The following is a 21,807-nucleotide window of genomic DNA, read 5'->3' on the forward strand; positions in this document are numbered from 1 at the left end:
CCAGACTGTTTAGTAAGCCGAGTTAAAGTACTGTAAACGTAATCTGCTCCTCCCACCACCCACGCAGTTTGTTAAAGTGGTTACACCTAGTACTACTTCTACCTTAGAAGTAAATCTATTGCAACTAGTTGAACGTTTAAAGTAAAATATCGTCTAATCTTATTCGTCTTGATCTGGAGACTTTCCAATAGTTTATCTTTATACGGAAAACAGCTCTACAAGAAACTATTACACAAATTACTAATTAGAGGAGCAAAATCCAGAAGGGCGTTAATGTTATGAAATAACAATTCGTATTATACCTTGAATAAATCTAAAACTAGAACTCCTGTACCTCCCATCACCCCACCTCACCATCATATCACCCCACCAATACCTCACCATCACCCCACCATCACCCAACCCCACCCCACCTCACCATCATATCACCCCACCAATACCTCACCATCACCCCACCATCACCCAACCCCACCTCACCATCATATCAGCCCACCAATACCTCACCATCACCCCACCATCACCCAACCCCACCTCACCATCATATCACCCCACCAATACCTCACCATCACCCCACCATCACCCAACCCCACCTCACCATCACCCCACCCCACCAATACCCCACCAAGTATTTAAACTCACCACAATCCTGCTCGTCAGAGTTATCATAGCAGTCTGGTACGTGGTCACATTTCTTAGAGGCAGGAATACAGTTACCAAGGTTACACTGGAACTGGTCAGCGGCACACGTGTCTGAAGGTATGTTAGTTTAGTGGGGTGGATCAGTAAGACAGTAGCCCTGAGGGCAAAATCTAAACATCACAAGCAGTCAACCTTTCGAATGAATATATTATGACCAAAGGAGTAGACTCACCAAGGCACACATACTCCTAGCAATGCATTAATATATTATTATTACAGTTAGTAAAAATATCATGTACCTCTAACTCTATCTATTTAAGGTATTACAATTAACAGCAAATAGATTCGCAACATCCTTGTTTCTAAAGATAAAGGGTCGTGCACCGGAAACGGAAGATGTTACAATTTCGATTGCTTGATTTTTTGTCTTCTCCAGCTCCCCTTATTGTTACCCTCCTCCTTGGTATCAATAATTCTGACTTCCGTTTCCTTGAGCAAAGTATGGAATATTGGAATACACTCCTGGTTGCCTGGCCTTCTAAGAAACGCTCCTGTTATTAACCATACTGTGAACATTCTTCCATTCCCTTTAATTAATGCTAGAACTTTAACAAGGGACATAATATCTTAACTGGGCAGTCGTGACAAATGTGACTTATTCTTCGAAGGCACAACTTAATTTAGTGTGAAGTTGCATAACATTCAATGCTTTAAATGGGACATCAAAGCAAAGGTCTAGTAAAGGGTCCTTTGAGAACTAAGGCTAAACAACCAGCTTGTACGTATAAATGAGGCAACATCCTGATGTAGCAACAATTGAAACGCTTTTGATCCGGAAATAACCGAGCAATATTAGCAGGAATGACTTTAAAGCTTTTAAGCTAAAATTATTGCCATTTATTCAGATAAACCGTTGAATAATGAATGTGTGGGTCCTGGGCCTGCCAAATTTAGAATACTGTTAAAAAAACAATATTTGTAATTTATAGCCAATCGGCATCATATATTATGTGTTTCTCAAAATGAAATTGCCACCATACATTTACCCATCAAAGAGACAATCAATAGTGATGGAGTCAAGTTTCACATTAGTACTATAGACTATAGAGCGTATGTATCAGGTATTGATAAGCCCAATTTTGCCAATAAACTCACGGGTGTCGCAGTCTAGTTCATCTTTCCCCGTGTCTGCGCAATCCACAGATCCGTCGCAGATAAAAGCCGGGTGGTAACACTCTTGAGAATCCTCTGAAAATTTTACTAATTGACCAATCAATTTTCCTTTGCAGTCTTACTTAAACTTAGGATAATTCATGGAATTAATATTCAAATAAATTAGATGTGTACAAACCTCCGCAACTTAAAAGACCGTCTCTACAATTTGAGGCAAAACCTGAAATTAATTAAAGTTATGAAAAATGCTGGACATATTTTTGTTTATCTTCAAAATTCCATTATCCACTGTTCAGCCAAATGAGTCTCAAAGATCTTTATTTTGAGGCCATCACCAATCGGTAGCAACCTGTACATCAGTTCATCTAAATTGACCAAAAATATCTCAAATCATATTATAAGATAAGTAATCTATAGTCACTCACTCGATGAAATAAGAATGGACAGAAATCCTAGTTGAACTATTAGGTCATTCATCTGGCAGTGCCACATACAGTAACATGTTTACCAAGATCTAAAAAATGTTAACAATCTTAGAACTGTGTTAAAGCAGTTGTCGCATTGCTAAACTGTGATAATAATAATAATCATGAGATAAACATTGACTTTCATTCATTTGACTGTCAAATACATTAAATATCATTCTGAATTTTATGGTATGGGCTCCATGGTTATCCAAGACTCAAGTAAACTGTAGAAAGGGAATATTGAACGGATAAAATTATGAGGTAGAATGGGCACATGCACATCGTGGAATGAGGATTATGGAAAAGGTAAATTCAAGGGGAGTATAATAAGGAAAGCAGCACTTCGGCAGTTGGCTGTGGCAAGGGGAGAAGCTTGTGATCGATAGCCTTAATGGGCTTATTAAGGATCATTATCAAGCCCCATCGAATGTGAGGTCATTCATTTCCAGCAGAATATCATATACAAAAATAAACAATCATAACAATAATAAAAGATATTGCATTAAAAAACCATTGCGATAAGGTTTTAACTTATCTGTTATGGCTTAGGAGCAGGTATCAAATTTGACACAATTCTTTAATTTGATTTCATTCATATTCAGAGCTACTCATCTGTTTTAACAAAGACATGTGCAGCTGTTTCGTAAAACAATTCGAGTACCAGCATGCGCCTTTTTATCATTTATGCCTGTTTACATATAACTACTATGCAACTATCGGAACAGAATTTTTCAAGTATATAGAACTAGTACTCAAATTATTTGGATATTATTATATTATTTAATTGATTGTATTGGTTGATTGGTTTTCTCAAAAAAATTATCTTCTCAATAGTGCATTCGAATTTGCTAGATTCCGTGATAAGAAGCCACCATGAAGCAATTCATGTCTCTCGGAAACTGATCAGTATATGAATGAGTAATGAGTATCTAAAGAGTTTTCGAATGTTATCTGTATTTGAGAGACAATTTTTTTTAAAAAGTAAAGTAAAGTAAAATTTATGACATCACATCATCATCGCACTATGTGAAAAAAATATATACCTTACTCAGGAATATTATGACTGGGATAAAGTGATGGGTTTTGGAAAATTCCGCCATATTTTTCCCGGTCAGTCATAATAAAACCAGCCGAGTCAGATTATGGGGTTCCAAGGGGGTGGTGGAAATCAAGCTCCGGCTAACCTTCAGAGCAGTAACCCCACTAGCGGACAAAATGAAAGTCTTGTTAAGACAACAATACGACTTCGAATTTGACGGTCAGCAGCAGGGGGATATCAATAATGATAATGAAGGGGACATTAGCGATAATGAGAATGTGCTTTAATGAAGATTTGACTTATTATTGCTTAGATTTATTTTCCTTTAAATAGACGTGTCTTTTTTTCTATTTCTGAGTAATATCAATTAAAACTGTAAATTGAAATAACTTCTTTAACAAGTAACAAAAAACAGAAATTTCGGTTGAAAATTTGTTGACCTCTGAAAAAAAACTTGAAAGGTCGGCCACCGGTAAATTCATGACCGGGATAATTTGGCGGGTTTTGGGAAAGTTCGCCATATTTTTCCCGGTCATTAATTTTTCCAGTCATAAATTAACCCGCTATAATATTCCCGAGTAAGGTAATATTAATAAATATTTCCCCACCAACATTAATTATTTGTCAAATACAATATTTTTTTAAAATGTATCAAAAACATTATCCTATTTAAAAAACTTCCCAGTGGAATAAATATTTATAAAACGCTTCTTTGCCACATAAGGATGAAACCAAAGATAATCGTTTAAATGTTTCTCCTTATTACTGACATAACCGGCTCCCTCAATTCTTACTAAAACTTCATTAGAAACATTCCAAAAAAAGTAATCATTTGTAATACTTTTAGAAATCATATCTTTCTTAAATCCTTCTAATTTAATTTGAAAGCCTAAAACTGTCACAGAGTTCTTGACGTCCCTAGGGAGTTTGTTCCAATGTGGAATAGCTCGCTCCGGGAGAAAAGACTTCTGGATATTTTTGATTTTAGTTAAACTTCTACTACATCTATTCCTTGAAACAAGATTAAGACCGGATCTGCCAGTTCTAAGCATCCCCGATCTATAATCAGTTAAACCACTTGTTACTTTAAAAGCTTCTACGATTTAAAAGCTTATATAATTTACATACTCTATTTGTTGATTGTTTCAAACCCCGCTGCAACCAATTTGTTTGTATATAAAACCTCGAATATGTGGAATAAATTCCTTAAACCTTCTAGTAAGATTGACTTCTCGTCCCCAATTGCACTTGTTAAAGGTCGCATTAAAACTATGCTACTCAATGCTCAAAAAGCTGGAAACACTGATGAATGGTCAGAACTCAACTTTGATGGAAATGACATGTGCCTATAATAAGAACACACAAACTAGTTATATTCTTATAATTATACCATATGAATTGATTGCACTGCTAATAAATAAAATACTTTGTTTTACTAAAAAATACTTTGTTTTACTAGTCCATATAGATTTCATACTACACACACAAAATAACACACACAATACACACCACATTCAAACATAGAAACTATATATTCACGCATATAACACAGAACACTGATCAGCTCATCCGCTTTACACTGGTGTCTGGACTTGTCTGGAGTGTTCGTCTGGAATGTGGGACGGACTCACAAATATATTGTGTAAACGTAGCGCGCGAAACTTAAAATTGTATAACTTTATCATTTCATTACCCAGCGTGATTTACCGCGCCAGAATAATGAAATGGCGCCGCGCTATATCCGTAAACTTGCAGTCATTTATATCTTATATTTTATATTTTGTATTTCTTACTACGTAACGCGAAAATAAGTTGTATCACACTCCCGGTTTTGGACCCCAATGTTAACCTTGCAGCAACTGTGTCAGCCCAATATACTCTAGAAGTATGATCACACCTATTTTAATGAACAAGAGACCCATAATTAATATAATCAGATACTCGTCAACAGCAGCTGTTTCCGTCCGTGTGATGTGTTGTCCTTCTCCTTTCTGTGTCCCCGTCGTTTTGTTTTGTGAAATGTATTGTAGTAGTGTTTTAATATTTAAATCGAACGTAACTCAATAGTTAATAATAACAAACACAAATACTATTTTAAATAATTGATTAATATCGATTTATACCAACAACCAAACATTAATTATTCTTTGATAACCTTTTATATATGTGTTAAACGATCCATGGCATATCTAAAATTCGATAATGAACTTCACCCATATCCAAAAACCCGCATTCTCGCATTCTAAGAATGTAGGAAATTTTTGACAAAAAGTAGGAAATTTTTGACAAAAAGTAGGAAATTCGAGAGCCAACTCTGAGAATTTTCGATAATATTTCAGTAGGAATTTAAGTGAAAGAGCAGACTAAAAGTTGCTGGACCGTTATTTAAATGTCCTCAGTCAGGGATCCACTGATCCAGTCTATCAAATTTCGTTTCACAGACCAAAGTTTGTTGCTATTAGCTACAAAATCTGTGCATCAAGTTAGATGGCCCCATCACCATGTTCTGCTGAGGGTGAAAAGCTTGTTCAACAGGTTGCTACGAGAATGGCAAGAAACCACTCTTTTCTAAAAACCACCCATGGGGGGATGGGGGCGGCTATAGAAAACTTCTGCAAATCCCAATATAGACTACCATTCCAGTTTTGATAATAGCATTATCAATCATGTAATGTTGTGAACGGTCATCAATGCAATTGTAATATCTTTATGTCAGGAGTTCAAAGAACATTATATAGTATTATGAGTTGATGTAATACGTCTAAACATGCATAATGCATAAGCATTCTTTGTTGCGTTTCCTATCTTATTTAAATAGTAAATACTAATAGTCATTATTATATTTTTGGAAAATTTAAATTCCTTGTTTCTTGAATATTTGGTCTCATACTTGCTTCCTTCTCCAAATTCCCTTAACCCTGTATTAGTTTATAGCTTGAAAGCAGAAAGTGATGGTAGTAGATGAGAAAACATTTTTGCCAAAATTATAAACTCTTGATAGTTCATGCTGTCTCCTATTTCGTGCTTTAGTTAAGCCAAGTGTTTAGGGATTCTAGAATCCAGACAATTTATCCCAATAAAAATTGAAATCAGAAAATAGTATGCTAAAATCGTTCTCCATTGTCAGATTCGTTCCAGGAGGCCAAATCTAGTTTAAATTTCCAAAATTTTCGGGGGCTTCGCCCCCAAAAGTAGCCTAGGATTATCTATTAAAAAGCATTCCGGGCCCTAAAAAAGTAAAATTGAGAATCTGGAATCCGCCATGAAAAATCTTTGAACCGCGCGAATACAAAAACTTTTTATGCGAGCGAAGCGAGCGGGCCACAGAAAACGAAAAAATTGAGAATGTAGGAAATTAAAAATTTTTTGGATATGGGGAACTTCATATTATTAGTGCCGCGTGCTGATAAATATTTTGGGAATCAATCCACCCAATCGTGGCGATAACATACTTTTGTGCTTGGCCGGTTTTAGGTTTGAGTTTGTGCTCCAAAAGTGGTAAATCGGGTGCTAGTAAAGCTCTTGCAGGCAACTGGCTCCTTTTGCCAACTGCTTTTGGTTTAAGCGCTGACTCGCATTTGGAACTGGCACGGGTATAATTGTAATATCCTACGAAGTCAGCATGTCATATTATTTCGCAAAACTCGTTTAAATATCTTGACAATATTTACAATTTAAAGTTTATGGTTTTAGGTTTAGGCGCGGCGCACCGCTTATATGTTATAGCTCAATCATCTTATATTTTCAGCGCTGTGTTGCTACACGCTGTATAACATGTGGACCCAGCGCGGTGCCGCGCCTTAGCAGCAAAAGAGTTATTTATTTTAAAATTTATTTTTGTATCTAGCAAAAATGATGTAATGTTTTCAATATGACGTAGAATTAAACATTAAAGCTATTTCCGTACAGCCTAAGTATGATCGTTAGAAAAACTATCAACAATGAACATGCTAGCTTTCTTTATTTTTGTAAGTCGCGTCGCGTCGGCTGACATCTTGGGTTGTACTGGATGTAACAAGTTTATTATCGGATGTCTACTTATATTTATTATGATATTATTATTCATTGTAATGGCAATAAAATTTAAATTTTGTTTTACTTAAACTTCATATTTCATAATTTTATTACTAGGTGGAGGTGATGTTATTGAGACTTTGAGACTTTGGGCGGCCATTAAACTCGTGTTTTGAAAGTTGTTCTCTGTACTTGTTTCACTGACCCACGCTTTTTAGCATTTATACATTTCGGCCCATTTTATATGTTTGTCCGATTTGCTGTACATTTGTATATTTGCTATTTTGTATAAGTTTCAAATCAAAAAATCATTGTATCTCAAAGGTCTATTTTAAGACATCCATTCATCCCAAATGAAACGAAAAATATTATTTACTGGTGATGCAACAATTCTTAATAGGTCGAGCGGTAAGTCGAAGTTACACACACAGCTGTATGGAAAACTGGGCTCTGCAGCCGACCTAATCAGGTATATCAGTTTCACCATTCCTAAAACAAGGAATATTAACCCAGCCTTTGAATATGATGAGACCTGTGCATGGAAAAGACCATTTGCTAACCTGCTAGATGAATCTAGATCAATATTCATCAATGATAAGGTTATTATTTTTAAGTCAAGGATACCAAATTCTAAGGTGTTGTTATAGATAGTAATATATAATATAAGCTAAACTGGGCTGCCCCCTGGGCTGATATTGATATTGATAATGATATTGCTATTACTGAATGAAGTTAACTCCACAGATAAATTATACTACTTTTTTAACAAAGTGACTTAAACGGAGTATAAACGACCAAGTTTGCATAAATGTCTATCTAGCCAAGAATTCAAGAGGCAAGGGTGGGTACTGCGTAAACTTCACGGACTGCACTCTCCAACATCCGATCCTGTATTACCCTGGATTCTTTTCGACGTATTTTTGTAAAAGGTAAATATATCTTCTAGCCACTCTCTTGCTACTCCAAGTCTCCTAAGATATTTGGTATAAAGGTCCTGCTAGTTATATATAAAATATATTTTTGTTTTCTTTAATTTTCTCTATTAATGCACCACACCCGACACCGCTACTTCCACTGCACTAACAGTTATACAATAAACTCTACAATCCTAATTTTGTATCGTGATGGAGACCGGTGTCCATACAAAACATTGCATTTACAAGGTTGCCGTTTGGTGTGAGCAACAGCGAACAGCACACACACACACACTCCTTTGCACCGTCAACCTATATCTAATCTATTTAAAGAGTGACAACCATATTACACGTTGAATTAAACAGGAATTAAACAGGAATTAAACAAGGAATTAAACAAAATTGGGTCAAACGGCAGATGCCGTGTCTGACCAATATAGGAATAGAAGGTTTAATATTCAAAACTACCCCAATGTAACAAATAACCAAACAAGGTGGTAAAAGTAGATAGCCATGTAAAAGAATATAGCACAGATAGCACAGTCGTATGCAGAAAAAACTCAGCCAAGAGCACTCAAAAATGACAATGAAAGTATCATACAATGTCCACACACTTATCAAAATATACAAAACACGACATTCATTCAGTATTTTTCTTTGGGAACCTCCGTTCATCGACCTTATTTAAAAACCGTCCAATGTCTCTAATAGTTGTTGAGTCGTCGAAGATTTCTCCCGGTTCTTCTCTCATTACTAACAGGTCCCTCGTTCGTTGATGCAGGTTTTTGCGTAGGTCTTCGTATAGGGGGCATTCGTAGAGGATGTGATGCTCATCTTCTATCACTGGATAGGCCCCTGGTAGCTCATAGAGAAGATCTAACAAGTCATCGTCACTTGAGCAGCAATGTCTGCAGGCCCGATGTTTTATGTTAAACCACTTTTTGCCGTAGCGACCAGTTTCAACGTTAAAGCGGTGGGAGCTGCTTCTGAATTGCGCGATCTTCTTTGAGCAGTTAGGTTTAAGATCAAGGGCTAGATACGTCTCTTGAGCAAACTTTCTCTTCACTAAGTTGTAGAATGATAGTTTTCTGTTAGATGACCTTTCTGTTTCCCATGAGTTTATAAACCACTTTTGCAAACTCTTTCTAATCTGGCTTGGTCTTAATCCTTGGTTTCTCTCTGATGCCTCGATGGTTTCTTGCATCTGCTCGAGAGTGGAGAACCAGCTCAGGTTTAGGGTCGCCTGCTCTTCGAAAGCGTGTCTAGCAAAGCAGTCACGGCCGTCTACAACCATTTGTTCAAGTCTTTCTTTGTAGTTGAACACTTGCTTTGATAGCGTGATGCCTAGTGGATGCCTGCCTGTGTCACCCCATATCGCAGCATTGGATGTTGACTTCCTCACCCCTAAGGTCCATTTCAAAAGAGACAGATGAAAGTTCTCTAGAGGGTCCCTGGCAATGAGTGTACACACGTTTCCTGTTTCTGGTGTGGTGCTCGTGTTTGTGGGGAAGTTGCGGAACAGAGCTGTGCTTGGCAGCCACACTTGGCAACCATACGACACCACAGGTACAATAAGTGTATCATATAGCTTGAACAGTATCGATTTCCTGATGTGGCGGGTATCAATGTAGCTTTTCAAAGAGAAATAACTTCTTAATGCTTTTTGCCTCAGCTTTTGTTGTGTTAGCTTAAGTGATCCGCTCAGAGTAAATGTAATGCCAAGGTAACAGTACTCTCTCCCGGAGGGGATCTGTTGTTCTCCCAGTTTGAACTCATGACTTTCCTTCAGATGCCTTCCTGTTGGGTTAAACACAAGGACTGAAGTTTTTCCAATGTTTACTGTCAGGCCCCATTCTGAGCAGTAGTTGTTTAGGACATCAAGCATTTGTTGAAGACTGTGTTTGTTGAGGGCTAGAAGGACAAGGTCGTCTGCCCATAGCAGATGAGTTATATCTGTATCATTTAGGACAGGGACTTTCACTCCTTTGATGTTGTTGAGATCATGTGAAAGCTGGTGGACAAAGCATTTAAACAATTCAGGGGACATGGGGTGTCCTTGCTCGGTACCACATAATATGTCGATCTTCTGTGACAGCTTGTCTAGTAGCTTCACTTTGGCTGAGGAGTTTGAGTACATGAACTTAATGCACTCAAAGAATCTCCCTTGAATACCCATTTTCCACAACTTGTATAGGAGTGCCTCACGACAGATGGAATCAAACGCTTTGGCATAATCGACAAAGCATGTGTATAGCCTCTGGCGTTTCTTGGTGACATACTTTTCCACGCAGGTTGAAAGTGTGAAAATGTGGTCTGCTGTCTGTGCGTCTTTACAGAAACCTAGTTGGTTGGCTGTATCAGGATCACATTGATCACGGAATGATATCAATCTTTTCAGCAATATGCTTGCAAAGAGCTTTCCGAGATTGCTCGCTACAGCGATGGCTCTGTAGTTGTTTGGATCATAGATATCACCTTTTTTGTGTAGTGGTGTAACTACTGATGAAGTCCATGGGTAAATTGATAGGCTTAGGCAGTGGTTGAAGAGGTTGAGGACTGCTTTGAGCATGGATCGTGTTGAGGCTTTGAAGAATTCATTAGAAATTAGATCTTCGGAAACTGCCTTTCCTTTTTTAGTGGCCTTAATGCAAGCACACAGCTCTTCCATCTTTATATCTTGATCCAAAAGCTTGGTCAGGTCGTCACAAATGTTGTTTTTCTGCATCTTTGACTGTAGCTCTGCGATCTTAGAGTCTTTGATGTTCTTTTTGCCGTAAAGTTCACTGAAGAACTTGCAAAAGTTGATCATATCGAAGGCATCAAGACTGGTTGCAGGCGATTTTGTATTTTTAAGAGCTTTGAAGGATTTCCAGCAGATGTTGTTCCCTGTTTCTATGTCCTTGCAAAGCTTCTCAAAGAATTCTGATCGCTTATGTCTGATCATCTTTCTATATTGTCGCCGTGTGTCGTAATAAGAGTCCCTGAGGAGCTTGTCCAATGGGGATCTTCCATACTTTTTTGCTAGAATGTTGAGTGTCCTCTTAAGACGGATACATTCACTGTCAAACCATGCCATTTTTGGCTTCATTCGACTCTTCTTTTTGGTGCTACCATATTTATTATGTCTCGGCCCTTTCTGACGACTTGAGGCGTTTTTTCGGGGCATCACTTGTTCAGCAACCTGATGATACAGCTCAACAATTTGGTTGTTAAGGTTAAGAACGTCTTGAGGGGTTTTGCATGAACTTGTAGCCAGAGTTTCCGTCTTTTCCTTTATACTAGGGTCACCCATAGCTAGCAAGAATTTGAGCTCAGCATTATCCTCACATGGCCATTTGTACTTCCTGGGCGCGTCCTCGAGGTCACGCAGTATTTCTTCTGAAAGGGTTATGTTGTGTCTCAGGCTAAGTGTTGTGACAGAGGGTTTGTGATCGGAGAATTTGTTCAAATCAAGGACTCTAAAACTCTTAACGATCGCTTTTATGTCAGCTCCTACAGCAACATAGTCTACAACGCTAGCTCCGCCATAATTCACCGATGTGAATTCCCCTAAGGAATCGCCAAGTACGCTGCCGTTTAGGATGGTTAGATTTGCACAGGCCAGAAAGTCAAGGAGTAACTTTCCTCTAGGATTAACCATCTGGTCCTTGCTAGAACGATCATTGAGACAGGGGTGGCTGCGTTGGCTAAATGGGTTTGCAGCAGATAATGCTTCAGTATCTTCCTCGATGGTGTTGTTCAAGGTTGCGGTCCTTGCATTGAAATCACCTGCTAGTATCACCTTCCTACCGTTTTGAATACTATTCATGGTGAAGTCAAGTAAGTTGTCTAGAGTTGAAGCATCGTCATCGGATGTAATTTTGCATGATTTCAATCTCTTCTTGTAGGAAGAGTGCTCAGGTGAGTCGTATAAGTTGATGATAACTAGTTCATCGACAGCACTCTCACTTCCTAGTTTTATCCTTACTGATTGGATGTCACTACAATTGGATGTTATTTCTTTGATATCCTTGGCAATAGACCTGTGGACACCAATGCAAAGTCCTCCTGAGCGACTGTTTGGTCTGTTAGCATTAAAACATTTGTAGTCTGGAACAAATATTTTACTCTTGGTTTCCTGAAGACAGAAAATGGGACAAGAAGTGACAATGGCAGCAAATTCAGTATCATCAATTTTCCTGCCTTCTTTCCCGTTTGAAGCATCGTGTATGTTCCACGAAAGGATTTTCAATGTCTCCCTGTTGTGGGAAGGCAATCTGATCAGGACATCAGTTGTTTTGGGACTATCCATTATGGTTTTTCTTCTGTTGAGGTTTGATTGAGTTTTTAGTCCCTCTTGATAGCTCAATGTCGAGAGATCTAAATAGCCCGTCACGGAGATGAAGCCACAATTTCCGAGCCCCTCGTTCATCGAGACCCAACAAGACTCCATGTGGTCCTACGCTGCGCTGGATGAATCCTCCGAGATTGTCATTGTTTTGCGTGCATATTTTTATGTCTAGGCTAGCATTAATCTTGGATTTGACGTATTCGCTTAGTTCAGAGTTTATCTGTCTTATGGTACTGCTGACTTGTGGATAGCCGGGGAGTGGAATAATCTGCGAAACACATATCTTTGCTGAGGTTGCTTTTGTTAGGTCATCCAAGATTTTCTTCATACCATCTAGTATCGTGTTTCCTGGCGTATTCATCAGAACATCAAGTTGCCCTAGATGGATATAAATGGCTTCAGGGTTGATTTCTGAGACTTTTTTGACTAAGTTTTGGTCCCTGCTAGCTGATACGGCAGTATCATATTCTATCCTCTTGACATCAAAACGTTTCGTGAATCTTGATTCGTCGAAGGTATTGAAGTGTGCGTCGTGAATGACTACACATTTCCGGGTGTGCCAATGTTGAGGATTGAAGTTGTCACGACAGTACGTTTCACGGTTAACAGGGGTGCCATCACTGTTATTTTTGCTTTGTTTATTGGCACCAGCAGTTGTCGTGCTTTTAGTGGTTCCCTCGGACAAAAAGGTGACTGGGTCTTCAGCCTTTTGACTCGGCATATTCTCTTTCTCTCCTTTGTGTGGTGCCGTGCGTTTTTTGTCGTTTGGTCTTGTAAGGATTACTTTAAATATCAAATTGATTTATTTGTTATCGTAAACTTGTTTACTCTGCAATAAATGGCATAAAATTGAATTTTTGTTTAACTGAATTTGTGTTTAACTGATACTAAATATGATTGTTTTTTTCTTCATGAAATTGTTGTTTTCTTGACCTATGATTTTCCCATCCACTGAAAGTAGGCAGACAAAAAGAAATATGTAAGATAGGGAAATGAAACCTTAATGGCCCAAATCAAGTCAAGGATGAGCTTGACGGATGTTACTCGTCTAAATTTCTTCGAAGTAGCGCGCGCCGCTTTCTGTCTCGAAATGTTTCCGACGGCACGAGCTACGAAGTAGCGCACGCCGGGCCAGATCATTAACAATGGTCAAGGTTAATTGACGATGTCAATTCATGGCAGCTCGGCGCGGCACAGTAGCGCATCTCGCAGATCTAGCCAGGCACAGTAACGCATCGCGCTACAATGGTCAAGGATGAGCCGACACTGCCTTGACCTTCTCCATATATAATAAAAACAACAAACTCGATCCTGAAACTCAATTTTGGAAATATAGTCCAGACACACATATAATATAACATTTACCGGACGGCCAGGTCTCTTATTTTATCTGGGGACCCCAGGCTATTATGTTCATTAACATAACGAATAGAGATTAGGCGGAATGACAGGCTGAGCGCGGCCCAGTAACCACGCGTCTCTTGCTGTGTCATTTAAGCTTGAAGTCTCCAGGTAAGCTTACATAACAACAACTGACAACGGTCGTATTTCAATTTTACAACCCTATCATGTTCATAAACATAAAGCAATAGAGATTGGGTGTAATGACAGGCTGCGCGCGGCCCAGTAAATGGACTATACCCCTTGTCCAAATTGTTGTATTTTGGGCCCTTGTACTTTACTGATGGACTATAGACTAGCCCGGCTCGCGCTACTTCGTAGCAGTTGCCTCGGGCTAACATTTCGAGGAGAAAGCGGCGCGCACTACTTCGAAAAAATTTAGACGAGTAACATACGTCAATGTGGACCCGCGAGAACGCTCATTTGTTATACTCATAGTAATCTGTTTGATACATGTTTCGTATCCAAATATCGGCGGCGCGCGCTTCGCGCGCGAAAAGTGGCATGCAACGTATGTCAATAATCTGTAATCAGTTTTATTCTAAATTTAAGAAATTCGACCAACTTCCTTCTACGGTCATATCACGTGATCAAGACAGTTTTTCGCCAATATTTCGGCAGGGGAGCATTTTGATTGACGGTGTCAACCCATCGAGATCGTTGCTAGTTTGCGCGGCGAAGTCCTCCAAGGGAGCATTTTAACCCTATGTCATATGTCATGGGTTGATTGACGATATCAACCCTTGCAGATCGTTGCTCTGCGATCAAGACTTAAGGGAAAATTTTCGGTCCGAGTCATTCTCGATACGTACCTCCCGTATCGAGAGCTCCCGATTCCGAGCTCGTATTGCGAAGGAGATGCCGGCCTTCCGAGATCGCATTACAAAGGGGAACCCTCGAGTCTAAAATCGTAAATCGAAGAGTAGGTCCGGACTTCGAAAACCGAAAAAATATTTGACTTACAAAATCTCCGGTCCGAGTTTTTTTCCCAACATTTTTAGAAACCTAAATAAAAAAGTTGGCCCTTTTTGTGTTTTGGCCCCTTACCCGGATTTAATGGTGGGGGGGGGGTGGCGATGACAGTGACTCTGTTATAGACGGTGATTATTACTGTTCCAGAGTCCAGACAGGACTGTGGTCATTATCACTATAAGTATAGGATAGATCATGACCACTGTAATTTAGAGCATTGGAGCCCTGTGCTTACCCCGGTAAAATATTAATAAGTGGAGAAAAACGTTAAACTTCGTTTTCTCCGCATTTGGTGAATCGTTTTGTTGCTTGTATGAAGGCGATCCTTGGTAGTGAGGACTTATCCACTATGTCTGTCACACTAAGGGGTCGTACACATATTACGTAACAATATGTGAACGACCCCTTAGGTAGAAGAAGTCAAAGTATCCTCCTCGTTGGTAAGACCACTTCGGGCACTAGCCAATAAATTTTTGTTGAATATTATAAATAGAAACCAGGCAGCAGCTAAACGGTATTTGGAAACCTGTTTATCTGTTAGTTATTTCTAACTGACGATTGGGTTCAGTTGTCGTTTCAAAGTTAATTAGGTAGACTGATTGGGTTTAAGATTATTTTCCCAAGCTACCCTGTCTAGAAAAAGTCCAAATTGGGTTCAGTTGTCCTGTAGTCAGACAGTGGCTGCTTGCCAACAGCCCTGTCAAGCACAGAACCCAGAACCGCTCCATGTGTTTGTAAATTACGAGATACCGATATAGCGCATGTATTTCTAAATCTTTTATCAGAGTACAACAGTGAAACAGTCCTTGACATCTCACTTCGCACCTCAAAATACATTTAAAACAGGATCTATCTATACTATAATTTAAACTTGACGAAATTTCCCCGGCAACGGGGACATAGAAGAAAAAACACCGAAAATCGACCTCAAAATGACCCTCTGGTGATGCCAAACCCAGCTCGCAAATGGAGTTGAAACCTTGCCATTTTTAGCAGGGTTGTAGAAAAAGGATAGGAATAGGCTATAGCATTCTTAGAATTTTGATTTAGGCTTTAGATTTTTTATAATTAACGTCAGAAGTGAGGTTAAATAATCGTTAGAATAATGGCGTTATTTTAGCAAAGGTTTACTGCGCTGTTGCGTAGCAACGATAAAAATGCACGTGCGCGAGCAAGAACATCTTAACTACGCGCGTTGTTATGCTGTTATATGCTACGTCATAACTTCAAAACTAGCTCACATTTACGCTCACGCTATGACTTATATTCATAACTTTGGTTGTGATTGGTATTCTTTGATGCGGTAAAAAGTATCGTTTTGGGAATCCGAATACTAACAACGCTGTCGCCATTGTTAAATAAATTCCATTATGTCTACTGTATAACAGTGCTGTATGATGAAGAGAAATTAAAACATAACTGATTTTTAAAATTTCCTCGAACAAAGCTTTCGACTAGCGGGTTTCTAGTACTCTATAGGGTGAACCACATAAAATATGACTTTTTTGAAAAAGTATCACCCTGCCTCATTAGCAAATTTTAGCAAAATTTAACAAAATTTAACAAAATTTAGCAAATTTAATACTGTCCATTTTTGGACAGTAAGGAACTTTCATAGTGATATATATATCGTGAGCCGCATTTCAGATTATCTTTCCCTCATAAGCCATTTTATTTTTACACATCGCTATCGTATTGAAATTACACTAGTGTATTATTTTACAAACTCCCTCCAGCTTTACATAACAACTCCTTCAATAGGTCATTTTACGGTCGAGTAATTGAACATACATGGGCAATAATGGTTTTGTAAAACTATCTTAATCATGAATCATTAATGCATAATATTATCTAAACTAAAATTGAAGCAAGATTGGCTTTATTTTTCATCTGAATTTGCTAAATCATAAATAGTAGAGAAATACACAGAAGTTGGTATCAAAGTTTTAATTACCTTGGACAATCATTACAGTTCAAATTTGACAAACGATGCTGAGTCCCAGGTCAAGGTTGGTATATAATAAAAAATAAAGGCGGCTTAAACTTTTACACGTAACAAAATGGCAGGTGTCATTAGGACGCTATTATTAAGTTGCACAAACCGTAACTTTCAATTCAAGACAAACTTCGTGCTCAACGAATGTAGGAGATTAAAACATGTTTAAATATGAAATAGTGTACACCAACCACTGAGACACAGGGTGAAATAAACCTGGCCAAAACTATTTATGATAAGGAGTGAGGGACGAGGTAGAGGGAGGGGAAAGGGACGAGGTAGGGAGGGAGTGTACGGGAGGGAGTGTAGGGGAGGGAAAGGGAATGTAGGGGAGGGAAAGGGAGTGTAGGGGAGGGATATGTATGGATGGACGATTAAAGGAAGTTGGTAGATAACGTAGGGAGTGATTTGTATCTCAGTCTTCAATGCATCCGATTATTAAACCGATCACAGTCTAGTTAAATTAAAAATGGAAAAATCTAGCTTGTTAAAAACATAAATTTCCACTTTTGAGCAATATATACATTGAAAAATTAGTGTTGTGGTTCAGAGAACATGAAATTGAATATCGTTATCAAACACGTGAGGGACACGTGACTGTGCCTTTAATTTTCCTGCGCTCTAAAATCTGAACAAATTTCAGAAATCTACTGATAGGTTATCATGGTAACAGAAGGGTTATCATGGTAAAATGGGTTATCTGAACCACGGCTGATATGAGAAATATTTAATTACACAGTAGCTGAACAGAAATGTAGCGTACACTTTAAAACATCCAAGCTCACGTTGGAAAATTTTAACTTCAACCTTAAACTCCTTATAAATCGGGATTTCAAACTTTTGATTAAAACTTTGGTTTAAATATTTTGAAATGGACTAAACTAGAGTATGAAACGGGCGTACAAAATAAAGTTAATAAAGTTTTCATCTCGCAGTACAGTGCGTAAAAATTATATAAAAGAGTTTTGACTAACTGTTGTGATGAGGTAGCTGTCACATGCAAAATATTACATTTAAAAATAAGGCCAGAAGTCCATCAGTAACCAGTTGTGAGATGGACTGGTAACTGCTATTTGTTGCTAGGTAACCGCTATTTGTTGCTTGGTAACTACTATATCTTTCTAGATGACTGATTTGTTAAGAAGGACTAATTTAAACTGTACAGTTGCCATAAAAACGCCAAAAGTCTTCAATAACCCAGAATTATGGGTAGATGATCTCTCTTTCTCTCTCTTTTACATGTTGAGAATGAAATGTTTGAAATAGTCAAGCTTCTTTCTGTAACCAGGTAACGGTAACTTCACATTCCACCATTACACATTCCACCATTTCGCTTCCCTCCTATTTCCATGTCAAGATCAATCTACACTCAGTTTTCCAATCTACAGCTTATCATTAACATAGTAAATGCGACGGTAACTGAGCGGTCCCTATTGCTTCACAGTTCACGAAACTTTCAAGCGAAACTAACATGTGCATTTAAACCCCACGCTTTGCGTTGCCGTGGCAACAAACAGGTCAACTGCCTTATTTGTGAATGACGTGACGTGAGCGCGCACGTGACTGAGTTTTTTATCACGTGACACATAACAAAGTCACTAGATTTAACTGTCTGTGATAAGGCGATACTTATCGTGGTGATTAGGGAGGTGGGTCGTTGCTATGACAACTATTCTTCACATGTGCTCAACTTCTTCTAACAGATAACTCGGATTCTCGAAACCCTGAAAAAGTTAAAGTTTTTATATCGGAAAAAATCAAACCACTGCAGCTACTATACTAGTCTATAATAGAAGATTTGTCGGGAGATTTGCCCGTTTGAAACTAACATCATGGAAATAACATTTGTTTTCATGCAATCAACGGGGGGAATCAACGCAATTACATGATTTTATTGGTTGCTAAAAAATCTACAGTGTAGCAGAGAAGATGCGTTTTAACGTATTTTTTTAACGTATTTTAGTTTTAAAACTAAAATAAAAATGATAGTTCTCACCTCAATCTTCTTTTCTGGAGGAGAATCAATATCAATGTAGATGTTACTGGGCGCCTTCTTGATGAGCGTGTAGTCCTTGCTCTGAGCGCACTTGTAAACCACAGTTGAGACAATAACACACGCAATTACGAAGAGAAGAAGAGCGGTGGCGAGCAGAGGGTAGAAGAATTTCCTGGGGATACCAGAAGCGTCTAACTCATAAGTTTCTATCACGGTATCTTGTAATCCTTCGAAGCTGTTGTCTGTTGGCTCCTCGGGTTCCTCCTCAGGAATCAAAGTTTCCACTTTGTTATTTTCTGTCGTGTAAACAGTCGAGGACGGTACTAGAGAGACATTTTATTAAAATACAAAATTAATGCTTTTTAACTTAAACGGTATTATGGTAAACAAGTATCTCGCCCATGTTCACGCCCTTGATGAAGATTATCGCAAATATCAGAGCAGCTATGACAAGATAAATAAAGACAATCTGTCCGAACTCCGAATATATCGGCATTATATTATAGCCGTTATATTATATAGCCGTTATATAACTAACCCTCTGCGTCAGTAATAGGTTTGGTGACGATATGTATTCTCTTGGGGAGGAACTCTTCACTGATAGTTTTCAGCATCACTCCGTATCGGTCTGATGTCGGTATTATCATTGTGTCTCCCAAAGTGAATGTGAACTCCTCGTGTTTAATCTGAGAAGATTTCAGTTACAGGGAGGGGACGCTCACATGTTAAATAACAAAACTTAAACCAACTTTATGCAGCTAGATGACAGACGACCGTTTCACCATCTCATCAACTTAAGTTTCCCACTGCATATATCAATTAAGTGACAATTAGTAAAGCTTACATCTTCTTCGATCTCAATAGCGATGTCGATCACCCTCCTTGGGGCTCCTTTCATATCTATTATCTCCAGAATAACTTCAGAAGATCTCTTTACGATCTCAGCCAACACCAACTGACGGATAGTAGATATGTTTAAAATGGTGAATTTCTCAAATTTTTAAATCGAAAACTCACAATAAAATATTGAATTTAAATTTGGCTGAGATTCCTTTGTTAAGGAGTAATAAGGATGCCGGATAGTAAGATCTTTCATTACAATCCTAAAATGTGTTTCTAACACAAACCATTATTTACTGGCATGCATTACTACTTATTAAATATCAACGTGTAAATAACACGACCCACCTGCTCGGGGTATATTTTGTAGACGTTAAGAAGTCTAGAAAGAATAATATCCTCGACAGTTTGCCTGGTTGGCAGGGTGACAGATCTGATCTGACTGAATATTACTCTGATACCGAGTAGACAGTATGTAGAGCGACACCTGAGATAATATGTTATTGTACGGAGAATTATAGTGTGAAGTGATTCCAATTAACAATCTCTTATACGTCCAACTTATCTACCTATCAACACATTGCTATTACCCGACCACATGCCCGCCCAACCCTTAGCTTACCAACGAGCGCGCCAAATAATGCGCGCGCCCATACTGGGAACGCGCAAAAAGCACATCTTAATCAATGCAGAACGGCTGCCGGCAGAGCCTAGAAACTGGCAAGCGGTGTCCCACTACAGTAAACAGGCGATTTAGACAAAGTGATCCCAAGTAGCCTAGCACATCATATCAGTGAAATTCTATTAAGAATATTATTCTAGTCAGGGCGACCATTTGCGTGTCTATCCAGACTCAACATATTGTATGTCTCTTCTCAAAAAGCAAACCAAAACCAGACGAAGTACTAAAAACAATACATAGGCAAAGTGCTAAAATTCACTAAAACTGTAAGACTGATAACTAACATATCTGGATGTTTTGACGTTGAAATGTCGTCCAAGTTGACCCAGTTTGAGTAGCCGGCATCAGTAGGGTCAACAGCAGCTGTGGTGACACTGGGTTTCGCTGGTTCGGAGTAGGAGTACGAAATTCCGCTGTAGTCAGGGGTAGACTTCACGTCTGTGTTGTAGTCTGAAGTAAATTGTTATTAGTTGGTCTGATCAATAACATGAGTTTGAATAATTAATTGAATAATTGAATAATTATTGAATAAATATAGAAATTAATAATTATAATTCTGTATTATCCAGGTCACCACTAATGTATAACTAGTTTCCAAATCCCTTATAATCCTTTATAATAGAACTTTTTTAAATTGCAGTACTTGTCAAATAAATAACAAATCTTTAAAGTTTGTTAAACATATTTGAGCACCGTGGAGAATTCTCGACGCCAGAAAAATACTACTGCACTGAATGCAAATACTTTTCTTAATCTATCGCCAGCTATTCTACCATATTACATATTATTCAATAAAACATATTACATACAATATTCATGTAAAGTATATCTTGTAAAGTAATGATATCACAATTTAACATGAGCACTTTTAAGTAATCTCCGTTAGAGTGTAGTAAGTAGTCAACACAACAACTGATAGCCTCACATACCTAATATTTATAAAACGTGTGTAAGTATGCATGTGTGTAAGTTATACGAGTGTAAGTACGTGTAAAAGTATTTCTCAGAAAGAGTAGGGATATAATGTAGCAAGCAATCCAATATCGTTACTTCACACTTGACCAGACTTGAAACACCTAGCCTGATGCTATCTCACTCCGGCCGAATTAGTGTGCTAGCCGGTATCATGTACGAGACTTACTTTTAGTAATTACATTAAGAAACGGGGCAATGCTGGAGCAGTGCCAAGAATTTCAGTGTAAAATATCACGTGATTAAGTAATGTGTGTAACGTGTACAGTGTTTTAGTAGGAAGTGTTTGACAGGTCGGTTTTAGGTTGGAGACATGTTGACTGGCTAGGAAAACTAGGGAAACCAATTAGTAAAACAGCGCACATTTACAAG

The 21,807-nt window shown here is 38.3% G+C and overlaps 2 protein-coding genes across 3 annotated transcripts in view; both read right to left on the reverse strand.

Moving 5' to 3' along the window:
* LOC134820494 (low-density lipoprotein receptor-related protein 8-like) overlaps nt 1-2,377 on the reverse strand; it is a 28,700-nt gene extending 26,323 nt beyond the window's left edge. The window contains exons 1-4 of the mRNA XM_063830890.1: nt 2,238-2,377; nt 1,991-2,032; nt 1,795-1,887; nt 640-750 (exon numbers count right to left, since the gene is read on the reverse strand). Coding sequence (XP_063686960.1) covers nt 640-750; nt 1,795-1,887; nt 1,991-2,032; nt 2,238-2,304 — 313 coding nt within the window. The 5' untranslated portion in view covers nt 2,305-2,377. The remainder of the gene's footprint in view (nt 1-639; nt 751-1,794; nt 1,888-1,990; nt 2,033-2,237) is intronic.
* Nucleotides 2,378-16,881: 14,504 nt separating this feature from the next.
* The window catches only part of LOC134821203 (uncharacterized), a 90,546-nt gene continuing 85,620 nt past the window's right edge, over nt 16,882-21,807 (reverse strand). For both annotated transcript variants that reach the window (XM_063831894.1, XM_063831895.1), the window contains 6 exons: nt 20,748-20,913; nt 20,130-20,268; nt 19,786-19,896; nt 19,480-19,627; nt 18,942-19,264; nt 16,882-18,669 (listed from right to left, as the gene is read on the reverse strand). In XM_063831894.1, the coding sequence (XP_063687964.1) occupies nt 18,622-18,669; nt 18,942-19,264; nt 19,480-19,627; nt 19,786-19,896; nt 20,130-20,268; nt 20,748-20,913 (935 nt within the window). In that variant the 3' untranslated portion in view covers nt 16,882-18,621. The remainder of the gene's footprint in view (nt 18,670-18,941; nt 19,265-19,479; nt 19,628-19,785; nt 19,897-20,129; nt 20,269-20,747; nt 20,914-21,807) is intronic.

Source organism: Bolinopsis microptera, chromosome 9, assembly GCF_026151205.1.
Source record: "Bolinopsis microptera isolate Bmic1 chromosome 9, MBARI_Bmic_1.0, whole genome shotgun sequence".
In the NCBI taxonomy this organism is placed as follows: domain Eukaryota; kingdom Metazoa; phylum Ctenophora; class Tentaculata; order Lobata; family Bolinopsidae; genus Bolinopsis; species Bolinopsis microptera.